The sequence below is a fragment of the Trachinotus anak genome, unplaced genomic scaffold (genome assembly GCF_046630095.1).
Source record: "Trachinotus anak isolate AG129_WGS33_773 ecotype Australia unplaced genomic scaffold, CSIRO_AGI_Tana_v1 ptg000004l, whole genome shotgun sequence".
In the NCBI taxonomy this organism is placed as follows: domain Eukaryota; kingdom Metazoa; phylum Chordata; class Actinopteri; order Carangiformes; family Carangidae; genus Trachinotus; species Trachinotus anak.
Window position 1 is genome coordinate 19854687 of NW_027273855.1, and position 13387 is coordinate 19868073.

At 38.4% G+C, this 13387-nt stretch overlaps 1 protein-coding gene across 2 annotated transcripts in view; it reads right to left on the reverse strand.

The window, feature by feature from the left end:
* Positions 1 to 13387, reverse strand: part of LOC139620826 (uncharacterized) — a 34151-nt gene that overhangs the window by 12003 nt on the left and 8761 nt on the right. For both annotated transcript variants that reach the window (XM_071476752.1, XM_071476751.1), the window contains exon 8: positions 495 to 1023. In XM_071476752.1, coding sequence (XP_071332853.1) covers positions 495 to 1023 — 529 coding nt within the window. The remainder of the gene's footprint in view (positions 1 to 494; positions 1024 to 13387) is intronic.

Sequence of the window (13387 nt, forward strand, 5' to 3'; positions counted from 1 at the left end):
GCAACAGCCTCAAATTACACGTCCCTGGAGACTGCAATGTGATGTGAGAATAATCTGTTTTCTGTCAATGATGTGTGAGTCATATAATTTCCAAAATGTGCGTACTTTGAAAATGTTACTGAAATGTAGATTGATGACAGGTATGTAATCTGGTCAGTATTATAATAATAATTTAATAATAATTAAAGTGTATATGTATATACACACACACACACACACGCACGCACGCGCACGCACGCACACGCACACACACACACACACACACACACACACACACATAAAGACAAATATAAAGACACAATATAACAATAAAAACCTGGTGCTGAAATGAATGGTGGTAAATTTAATGCTGTATCTTCCTCCTTAGATATAGTACCTCAAGGTACAAAGCCATAGTTTTGGCTCTTCGAACCATCACTATACTTTATATTATACTTGTACTGTTTTACACTATCAAAGAATCCCAGACTGAGGTTCTGTACAACAGTTCTCACCTTTTGAACAGGATGCTGGTAAGAGAGCGCTGGATGCTCTGTCTGACCTGGTTGTTGGGCTGAGAGGGTCTAGAGGAGGGAGCACTGGGCGCAGGAGGCACTGGCAAGTTTCGGGTTTCATTCAGCAGTGTGGGGGCAGAAGAAGATTTCTGGCATGATGCTGAGGCTGACACGGACGGAGGCTGCGGTCCTGACTGCTTCTTTGGTATGACGTATGCAGTCTTAGTGACTATAAGGGCCCCAGATTCATGATGTCTGGGTGCTGAGGTGGTTGAGGATTGTGCGGCTTGAGATGGACTAGATTTTGCTCGGGTGGGTGGTATTGAGGGATCAGATTCTTCAGATTGTTGCTTAGACACACCACTGTTTACTGGCTCCTTTGCTTTTTCTGGAGGGTCTATTTGTGGTGGGGCTGGCTCAGTGGCAGGCTGGGAAAAGGGAACAGCATCTGTAGAATTGTCCTCTGGAGATTGTGTTGAAGGAGCTACATCCTCTCTGTCAGCCTCTACCTGTTCACTGTCCCTTTGAGCTGTTAGAAAAAAGAACAGCAAGGCATTTTGTGAATAGGAAGTAATATGTGTTAACTGCTACTTAAACCAACATGTCACATGATATGTAAATCAGTAGAGTTAAAAACAAAATAAGTAATCAAAGTTGTTTATTGATCTAATCTGCTATTTATAAACAGAAACAAATCTGTTTTTTCCATCTAAAAAGAAGTATGACCAACAATTAAATACAAGTTATGGATGTTGATGGTGTTGTTTATATCAGAAATGTTCCCATTTGAGTAAAATGGGCCTGTTTTTGGAATTTCTCATTTGAGGTATTAACAAAATACAGATATCTAAACTATAAATCACACTCTGTGAACATCCATTTGAATAAACCTGTAATTGATATGGTCAGAAAATAACAGATATGCCTTTCAGGTTGTAAATTTATTACATGGTTCCTTAGGCATAAACTAGATGAAAAGCTGTAATTATTAGATGTGACAACAAACATATAGGCACACAGACATGATCCTAAACAGTTTATATAAATAATTGGTATATGAACTAAAAAGCAATTATATTTTTTATTCCATATTATCATACTACTCCGACAATAACCAGTGAAAACATAACTGGCCTTTTTCTTGCCAATTTTGACACTACAACACAACTTAGAAATATTGTGTCTTTCTTTTCTTTATGGAGTTATACAGTGACTACCTCTTTATAATATATACAATTGTGCCTTTATTTCATTTGTTGAAATGTTAAAACTATTTTCATCATATAAATTCATAATACTCTGTCCTAGAAATTCTTGGATAGAATACAAAGGCTGAGTTTGGAGTTTGGACCACTAAAGTGTATGAATACCATGACCGATACACATCACAAATATAGCCATTTTTGACACTAGTTGTCTTTGCTACCTGCTATATACTATTTAATGTTGCATTTACACACAAGATTTACACTTGACAAATTAAATTTTTTCTAAAACCCTTAATCTGATTCAGACCTTAAACCATTAAATTAAGTTTTTGGCAGTTATTTTTTTCTTATTGAAAAAAACAAGAGGAAGATACAGTTTAGAAGTCTTTTTTTCTGATATTAAAAAATCTATTTCCCAATTTGTCTGGCATGGGAAAAAAACATGTCTCAATTTTAAGACAGTGCAACTGCTAAAGGGGCTTGCAATGCCTAACTTTCTGTTTTACAACTGAGCATAGTCTGATGCAGTGAAGTCAATAGGTAAAATCCCTCAAGCTAACAGAGTACAGGATCCTTCTCAGTACACCCCCCATTCCCTTCATATTTTCTATCCTTGGATTTGTCAGGTCTCTGTGTCAGATGCAAGAAGGAGGTCTTACATCTGGCACTGCCCTCTGATATTTAATTTTTCTGGGAGAAAGTCTCACAGGGACTTAACTCTAGTTTTGATAAAGAAACACAAATGAATCCTGGTTCGTTTCTGCTGAATCTTACAGGACAAGGGCTCTCTCTGATAAATGTCCAGCAGAAACTTATGAACAATCTTCTGCTATTAGCAGGAGGATGCATTCTGTTCCAATGGATTAAGCCCAGACCCCCTACTGTTAACCAGTGGTAAGGAGAAATCTTTATGGTTTTGCCAACAGAGCACTTGAGTTCCATCTTGCAGAAGAATGAGATGGTTTTTGATGAGTTGTGGGTGCCTTTTCTTAACTATCTCCCTAATTGCACAGCAAACCTGGTACACAGGGGACATTGCTCTGTGCACGAGCATGTTGTGCCTCTGTGAATACCTAATGTTCTGTCCTGCGTATTTTGTTTTGCATTAGCTGCATACCTCCTGATCTGTATAATGTCTTTCAATGTAATGTGCATGTCTAAATGCCATAATGTTTTCATTTTTCCGGGTCTGTGTTCCTATCTATGCTTACTGTCATCTAGGTTTTGTGTGTTTTGTTTTATGATATTCTAATTTATAATTTTGTATTAAAAAATTATGTTGTGTTTTGTTTTGTTTTTGTACTGATATTTAAACATGAATACTGGGATGTTCATACACAGTTTTTTCTGACTCCTACTTGTTTGGTCATGTAAGGGAAATTCACAGCCCGAGACTACACTTAAGGTGAGGTTAAATTATGCATTTCCCAATTTCTCACATCTCAAGACTCACTGATAAAGTCTTCTTTGAACCTGTTACTGCAAATACCATTATTTGTTGTAGATTGTCAGTTAATGACTGACTAATTTTAAATAGCTTAAAATGCTCTTAAGTGCCAAAAACCTTCATATGGAAGCTAAAAGTAGATGGAACACATTTAACAAAGTCTGTCACTGATGATGTGTATTTTGGGAGAGCACATAGCATGCGTTCCTAGTCTTCTCCAATGTCCTTCAATTTTAAAACAATACAATTCACCTTCTCTGAAATACCTCCTGTCTCTGTCATTTTGTAAAATTTCGGGGTGTGGGTGTTTATTGTTGGATTACTGAGGCAGCAATGAAAGCGCCTGACTGGAATTGTATCCACATAGGCACCACAGTTTCTATGTTTTGCATAAGGAAGATCATACACACAAGATAATATAGCATAGATCTACTGTCTGTTTCACTGGTTTAAGGAGGCTTAAAGTCCTTAAAGTCATATAAGATTTCCAATTTTGATTGATTTTCTTGCTATTTGCATTAATTGGTTATTAAGTGTGATTTGATCTTCAGATAAGTCACAAGTGTAGGCAAACACAATGTGCTTAAGCTAATAACACACTATTATAATCTTTTGGGTCTTTATTGAACACAACAATTAAACATGAAAAAAGTGAGTGAACACTTTGACTGGTCAAACCTCAATTGTTTCAGCTCAAGACATATTCTGAGGATGTCTGGTGTGAATGTTTCACTTCAGGTCATTTCATAGCATTTGTATTCAGTTAAAGCCTGAACTCTGACTGGGCTGCTCTACAAGGTTTTCTTTGTTTGAAGTCATTCTGAAGTAGATTCCCTTTAGATGTTGAGGGTCATTGTCCTGCTGCATCACCTAGCTTCTTCTCAGCTTCAGCAGGTGGACAGCCACCCTGACATCATCCTATAAGAGATAAACTTGGGAATTCACTTTGCCCTTGATGATGCCGAGCTGTCCACACCCAGAGGCAGCAGAGCAGCCCCAAATCATGATGCTCCCTCAACTGTACTTCTTCCCAAACGATCGATTTAAAACTCCTTTGAGATTCTTCCCAAACAATTCACTTTTGGTTTCATCAGCCCATTAAACATTTCCCCAGTGTCAAGCTGCTCTCCTCTTCAGGCTCACAGTTTGGTTTTTTTTTTCTTGGAGAACAGCAGCTTCCTCCATGATGTTCTACCACGACATCATGCTCTATAATTTGCGTAATGTAGACTCATGATCACAGATGTTAACGAGCTCCTACGATTCCTTTAAGCCTTTAGCCGTTACTCTAAGGTTCTATGTTATGTTAATGACTGTAACCCTTGCAACTTTATGCAAATCAATCGTTCTTTGCTTAAGTGTTCTGAAATGTCTTTTTTTTTCAAGGGATGGTTCATATCATCAGATGTTTCTTGGGAATAGCAAACTCAAAATGTTTGAGTGTTGTTCAAAAGACCAATTAGCATTTGTTGCTGTCATTAGTCTTTAAGTTGGTTTTCCCACTACAATGTGAGTGATGTTTTCAGTATGGACATGACCAGTACAACAATTTGTGTGTTCTTAAATGAAACAAATTGTATTTGTTTGTAATTGTATTTTAGATCTGAACATCTTTTAAGTTAAATCTATGCATTAATGCAGAGAATTCAGAAGTGTTCACTCACTATTCCTTGCCACTGCAAGTGTAAATAAGAAAGACAGAGATGTTATTTCTAGTGACATGTCCCTGAGTACCATCCTAACAAGGATAAATGTATAATGATAAACACCAGAAAATAAGGTTTTGGTTGCCACAGTTTGTTTTCATTAACGCACCCAAAGTAGATCCAGCCCAAACCTGGAACTTACATCTGCCTGACTCTGCTTATGAGGGTTTTTGTGGGGGGGGGGGGTTGCAATAAAGGATTCGATTTACACATATTATGTCTTGCAGCTTTGATGTGTAACATATAATAACACAAAAAAATGTATGAATGTACTGTACGTATGTATGACTCCGATGGAAACATTTATTAATATTGCAATATAATTTTAGTATATGACACCTTTCTGGATGATGAATTTCAAGCCCTCCTTGACCAAACAATGCCATGCAAAAAATCCAGCTGAAGAGGAATGCCACTGTATTTAACCATGCAAATACTAAGAAACATCTTCGGTGTCAAGCTGGTTGTGTGAGGGTATAAGCTGTTAGCGATGAATAGATCCAGAAACCCTTAATAAACCGTTTGCATATCAAAACCCTGTTTGCTACACCTGTCGATGAAAAGAACAGCAAGGAAAGGCACAATATCATGTCTTGCATTGAGTTTCTCCAAAAATGTATGAGCAACGGCCATTATTTGCAGAACTTGTGTCATTAATTCATCACTTTAATGCATCGTAAACTCTCATCAGCAGATGCAGTGAGACCAGAGCAGGTCCTGTAGGAGTTGTGTGGTATGGATTCGTAGCCTTCATTACATTTCCAACTGTTTGAGGATTCACAGTGAGTTTCTGACAGGTGGTAAAAGCTGCTTTATAAAAAGCCAGCATTGTGAACATGACCATGGGAGGATAAGATGTTATAGGATAGGTTTCTGCCTGCATACTGTCAAGGCACTGTGACACAGTGGTTTAAGTTACATTATATTTTATTCATTCTTGTAAGGGAATTCATCGTCTGCCCTGAACCCCATACATTGTATGTAGGAACAGTGTGCAGCAACAGTGCAGCACCTGGAGACCAGCTCCAGCTCTGAGATCAGTGGCTTGGTTAAGATTATGTGCTGTAATGTTACTAGTAAAATGCATGTCTGGGAGGCAACAAAGCACCTGTGGAAACTCATACATATACAGGGAGACCATGCAGCTGGGGAAGCTGGGACCTTTAGCTAACCCCTGAACGACAGGGCCGTGATCTGTTGTTGCGCAGAGGTGTAATGAGGTGAGGCTTAACTCAGCGTTAAGCCATCTGGAGTTGACAAAACTGAATGTGACACCTCTGATGTGAGGTGCCAACTCAAACCAGCTTTTTATGTAGAAGCTCATATTAGTTACAGAGACACTGGGTTAGGACGAGGTTGAAATCTGGCTCCCTGCCTACTATGTACTTCATAGTGTTCCTGACAGACTAATAGACTGGGGCAGTGTCAAGGTAAGCTGTAACTACATTAATGAGGACTAATTCTGTACAATGACAGGTGGTTAAAAAAAACAAACAAGGACGCATACTCCAATAGACACCGTATTGAATAAAGGAAGTGAGTGAATGATCGAGGTTTAGTGTCTTCTGGAGAAATGCCTTTCTGCTTTAGGCCACTGACAAGCAGGTAGATCAATGAACTAAAAAATAATAAATTAATTAATAAAGTAAGAAAAGAAGCAACAAATATGCAAATATGCAAATGAGTCACTCATCATCTATACAGTAAAGAATGAATAATCTTTATTGGTGTGTTGTTATGCTATTGTGTGTGCATGTGTGTATCAGTGAGGAAGAAACAAGAGCATCCGTCTCAGAGAGTAAATATGGTTTTAAGGTATGATGAACTCATTTAGACCCTCAGCGTACAAACTACAGTGCATAATAATACGATCAAAACAAAGGTCATCTCTTTTTACATTTTTCCTTTATTCCTCTGTGGGTGAATTTCTGCTGTTTCTCATTCTGTCATTTCTGACGTCACCATGTCTAAGCCAACAATCTGTCTTGGAGCCAATTGGCCCTCAAGATGCTATTTGAACGTCAGTACAATTCTGTCATTCTGTCTTTCACACCTTCTATTGTACAACCCACCCCCTCCCCATCACCAGCATTACCTCCAGTTTACATTAACCACCTGTCGACTTTACTCCACCACCACCAGCGTCTAGACTCTGGGGGGTCCTGTCCTATCTAAACTATGTTCCCTGTGTACGTCACTGCTGTTTTGTTAGCTCACAAAACATACATATTTGATGAGAATGAAACACGACAAGGCTGTGAAACAACAGAGAGCATAATAATATCCCTCTACTTAGCGTTGTATCTGCTGAGATCATGATCAACCACAAATATCATCCCCACGCTATCTCATTTTTCAATTTTATTGTAGCACTGTACTTTTTTCCTGTTTTTAATACAACTTTTGCCCTGCCGCTGCTTTAAGCAGTCATTTTCTCCTCTGCATGAGAAACTCTTACGCTCCATAAAAGTCCTCATCCCTTCTCTGAGCAACTGCTCATGCTAGAAGGAACCTTTAGGGCTAAGGTGCTCCATAATTCCAGAAGCTTTTCTTCCTTCCTGTAATTTTCTCTATTTTTCCAGAAGAATTGTCAAAACAACTCGCCGAATATCACCACTATGACTCAGAAGCTGAGATTACAGATTTGCAGTCCTCCTCTCTGACGCTGATAAAAATGATACATGTAATGCAACGTCCCACCACCACACCTTGTTTTCTGACATTTAGCGACAGGAATTTTCTTGTGATGACTGTAGATTTGTTCAGTGAAATGAAATGGCAATTCAGTCTGATTGTCAAGTGGGCAATAACAAATCCAAACACTTGACTCAGATCTCTCTTATCTGTAATACCAATGTTGACATGCCTTCCTTTGTGCAAAGCCAAATTTACATATCTGCAGAGCTAATTTGCCTGAATCAAACTTCCAAGTAGTTGCAATCATGAATCTATGCCTCTACTCAGTGTATGTATACACTTAATAATCACTGTACCACACATTATGGAACAACACTGTAATAACCACAATGTAATTTCCACAGCTCATTCAGCAGTTCGTTTTACGATTCATGACACTGTCCTGAAGTTTTGGATATGTTGTAGCAAAAATGAACTGAAAACAAAGCTGGAAAGAAAACATGAGCACAGTCCTGTGTGACAGATTAAGTAAAAAGACATTACTGCATTTCTAGTTCATTTATTAAACTACGAAGAAAGAGAAAAAATGTTGTAATGTTGCATTGATCTTCTCATCTAAATCCTATCAAGAAAGCAAAGTAGTGTATTTGTCAAAATGTTGAACTTTTCCTTTTGCATTTTACTAATTTTTTCTGCATTTTATTAGTTTCAAACACTTGACTAAATCTCACTTTAAAAGACTTTTAAATAACATGTCTATAAGCTAATATGTAAGAATTCCTCCTTTTGTAAAATGACAGATTCTTCAGTTTTGATTTGTTTTAGTTCCTGTATCTTTCTTCCCTTGTGTCATGTGGTTTACAGGGGATTTCACCTCAAGGGCAATTGACCGTGAGGACAGGTCGGAGTAGGAAGGCTTGTGTTTGTTAAGCTATTGCATTAAGAGTGCAGTCATTATCATCCATCAAGCTGAATAGTTGGTACATCCTTACTGCATACTGCATACAAAAAACACAGAAGCATAATCTCTCACCAACTGTGAAATACTGGGAATATCAACGGTGTTTTCTCTTTGGCTGCATGTTATTTGTTTGGCCAGTAGAGGGTGCTCATGTTTTACAATTAAATCCTTGAGACATTGAGGTATCAGAATTATTGAAAGTGTTGAAAAACACATGCTGTGGAAATACAAGCTTTGACAGCATGAGATTTAGATGCAATAGTGGTGAGATTTAGAGTGCAACAAAGAGCTACAATGGAGATCCAAGAAAAAGTGACAGAACAGATTTTGGCTAAAACCTGACATTATTGGTGGAAACTCTCATAATAAATACCTGTTTTACCAGTATCCATTGAACCAAAGTACAGAAAATAAGGTGCTTTCCCAGACCAACATTTTACTGCCGTAAACACTGAAACCAAATCAGAAATCACATGCCTTTCTCTTTCGAGCCACACTACATCATGTGGTCACACAGCACTCAACCTCAACACAAGAGTCCCACTGTACAATTTAGACATTCAATTTAGTCTAAGATAGAAATGATTTAATCAAGAACAAATTCAGTGGTTTTGTGTAACTACCAACTACCTTGTGGCTAAAAATGGATCAAAAAGTTATCTTTAAGGTCTCTGTAATACTGACATCCCATGTAATGTATCATAATGGGATCATCATAATACGTGTCCATGTGACCCCTAGAAGGACAATTCACAAAACCAATAAAGCATCACATATATGAGTTGATTAGGCCTTTGAAAGTTGTATGAATAATGAAAAGACAACATTGTATTTAGTCACTGACATGTCTTCAGTGGAGTGGGGTGAAATTTTCTGACTCTGGCTAGTTTTGAAAGTTAAAAGCCCTCAGTGAGAACTTATAAAACCATAAATCTCACGGAATACAGAAGACTGTATCAAGACAGTAGACTTTGTCCCCTCCAGTGATTTCAGACCAGCCACTGCCCAACAAGGCTTTTACGAACATGTTAGGTATCATTGTGTGCTTGTGTTGTGTGACACAGAACGAGATTTGCCATGAGTCAAGGGTGACAGTGATCCTGGCAATGAAGAGCAAGATTTCAACGAAAAGCAGGGGACAAATACAATAAAGCAGAAAGAAGTTGATCTTTGCAAAAGCAACACCCACGGGCAGTTTGGATTAGAAGAAAAGGCCGAAACCCATTTGCTCCAAGTCTACACTATATAAAAATGAGTGATTATGAAGTTGAAAAAATTAATTCAATACCTGTCTTTGATTCTGATGTATAAAACTACTTCAGTATTTCTTAGGAACTGTTATCCTCATAATTATCATGTACGCATACAGGTGAAACAAATTAAGGGAAAAGACTGGAAAAAACAAGATGAAAATGCACCTGACTATACGGCACAAGGAGTCACCTGATGGTTTGACAAGTATGAAAACGATGTGAATTATATACTATGGCCTTCTCAGTCACCACATCTCAACCCAACTGAACATCTATTGGAGATTTTGGACTCACATAGTAGTGCTCTCCACCACCATCATCAAAACACCAAGTGAGGGAATATCTTTTGGAAGAATGATGTTCATCCCTCCAGAAGAGAGACTTGTAGAATAAACGCCAAGGAGCTGAAGCTGTTCTGGTGGCACATTGTGGCCCAACACCTTAATAAGACACTTTATGTTGGTTTTTCCATTGTCACTCGTCTGGATTTCCAATAAGCTGAAAGAACATATCTTGACAATGAACCTGTTTGTATGAGTGAGATAAACTTTAAAAAATATCTTCCTGTTAGGGGCCCCAGTGAAAAAATGTACTGTGGGTCCCTGAGTCAGAATCTCCCACTCTGTACATTGCATATACATTTCAAGTACAGTGTATACTCCATCACAAAAGTGAGGCAACACTGATAAAAGTTGCTCAAGGCTCCAACATAATCACAAGAGGGTGTGTCACAGACACTGTGGGGTCATCTATTTTGTGTCTGGGCTCTTATTTAGTTTATAACTTTTCTGTCAATATTTGATTTCAATTAGAAATATAATTTAATATAATTTATGTGTGTGAAACTGAACTCGTAGAGGTCTTTGCTAGTGTTGGGTATCCACCCCAACTGCCCTGTTGGACATATTGTGTGTTATAACTAGACTTTAAAAGTGGCATGTCATCCATATAGTATGTAACCTACAGTTTCCCAAATGGTACAAGAAGCAGAAAGCAGTAAGTTAAAATCAGCCTGTTATAAACAACATACTTATCTGTACTTCACTTAATTGCAGATAAGTATGTTATCTGCACTTCTATCTTTTTATATCCTAGAATGAGAAAGTGTGTCCAAATTTTTGAGTGTAAATGTTTTCTTTTCTAGAAATTCAATGACAGTTACCCCCCCCCCCACCACCACCACTACTAGTGAAAGTCAAAAAACACAAGTGGGAAAAGTGACGGGGGGGGGTCATCACTTTCAACTCATAGATGTGGGCATTAAAAAGCATACCTTTTGCAAGTGTATGAGAAAAAATAAAAATTTTCCAATGTGGTGATCAAAACTCATTCATTCCCATTAATGTTCATCACTCACGGGCCATCTTCTTGGCTGTAAATGTTTGTATTTGCTTTTTTTTCAGATTCTTTAAGGTTATGTTTTGTCAAGAAATCACTTTGAACATATATTAAAAAAAAACCCGAACCCTAACCCTGTTATCTGGGGCTATGTGGAAATAATGTTTTATACTATATATACTGATGGAAAAGAAACATTTTAGGAAAGCAAAGCTTTGGCTTGACAGAAATGTGTCAATTTCACTGAAGCTTTAGGACCAGCAGTGAGGCAGCACCACTTACAACTTGACATTCACAGAGGATTACTGTGAGTACTCTGAGGTCCAGCAGGAGAAATTCGACTCATGTCATCGTGAAAAAGATCCTAATTTAAAGTTCAGATCCCTCTGAGACAGATGCCACACTTAGTTTCCTGAGTTCCGTGATGTCATGTTTTGCAGAGATGAAGTTGTGCAGCAACTCATCATGTGCAGCAACGCCACCATTCATCAGTAGAAAATCTCTGGTCACCAGGTCACACTTGCCCTGAAGACTGCTGGTTGGCAGATGGCATCTCAGCCTGCCACATCCCCTGACCTCAACCCCACTGAGAACCTGTGGGACGTCCTGCAACACAACGGCTGGAGACATGACCTCTGCCTGCCAAGAACCAGCAGCTTAGTCCCCGTTTCCTCCAGAAAAGTCTCAGCACCTTGCAGCTGCACATTCAGATGCTCATTGGTTCCATGAGGTGTCAAGCAGAGGGAGCTGCAACAAGGGATATGCTGGACTGCTGGATGACTACTGTTCGTTATTATTTTCAAGAAAATGTGATCATTTGTTTGCGTAATTTTCATTATGATATTTTCATTTTATTGCAGTGATATATTTCTTTTTGCCATCAGTATATAGACTTAATGGCTGTCCACACAAAGAACTATTGTTTTAAAAATCGTTCTAACTCAGGTGGTTGAGTCCCCATCACAACTATATCAAACAATATCTTTGGGATCACTTTCAGAGCGATTTGATGAATGATAGAAAGCCAATTAGAATACATATGAGTTCACAGGCAGGTGCCTGCTGCACCAACCAGAGCTGCTTAAGCCCGACATACAGAACTGCTGTACAACAAAGTAGGCATAACACATGGCTGACAGGTCGACATGACACGTTCAACATGGCAGTTGAGAGAGTCATCACTAAGGTTCAAAAACCCCTGTTTCATAAACTAAACAATTTATAGAACATCTGGGGTGCAGTCTGGCTCCCCCTTGGGATCAGTGGTAAGTGTTTTGCATTTTGCTCCATCACTGCTGGTGTGCTCAGTGTGTGCTTGGCGCCACTGTTTACAGAACGTCATCATTCAGTGTGGATGCCAACATCGTTATCGCTATAGTTCTTCTTGTTCTTGGTGTGGACGGGCCTTTACTCAAGTTCCTTGCATTTTCCACAGCCATGACACACCTCTTTTGCAACAACCTATTTAGTTTGTTTTTGTTCTTTTTCTAATGTGGACAATGTAGACAAGAACATACTGAAACCAGTGTTTCAGAAGTATCTCATTCTAAGGCTTAATGGTATCTAGCCACACATTATTTAGGGGCCAAGGTTTTGTTCTTTAAAACTTCTGCCACCACTCAGTACTGACTGTAAACTAGCCATTTTTTTATTATTGAAATAATCGTTTTTTTTAGACATTCGGATGAAAATTATTATCAGTGAGGAGTGTGTATTAGTGAAACTAAACACAGGACATTGAAAATATATGTTGTGGTGTTTTTAAAAATGTCAAATGCTTTAAGCAACACAAGCAAATTGTGTTCACCTCTATTTTACTGGGCTGGGAACATAACAATTTAAAGGGCAATTCCGCATAAGAGATTCGATACAAATATTTGATTAGTAGAATTAAATCCATTAACAGTTTGATGCTAATTAACACATACTATGCGAACTTTACTTTACAAGAAGTAAAAGTTTGTGTTCTAATTTTGTGTATAAGGGGCCTCTTTCACAAAGGCAGTTAATCAGATAATTGCGCTAAGTAAAACCTGAAAAGAGGTCAGCCAACACTGGCCTCCTGCATCATGAACAGGCTCCTTATTGTCATAGGCCTTGTTTTCCTACCGTCATTGCATGTGTGATTCAGTTAATACACAGTTTTGTCTTCTTCTTGGGGGACGGGGCAGGGGTTGTTTTCAATTTATCTCCTGTCAAACTTGACTTCAGATAGGTCCACAACATTTACTAAGGCAATTTTTATGTGTCAATTTTGCACTCCTAAGCTAAAGAGAGTGATAAAGATGTGCCCTCTGCCTTTTGTCAACCTAGCATTACCAAAATCTCTGAGTTGCATGATAC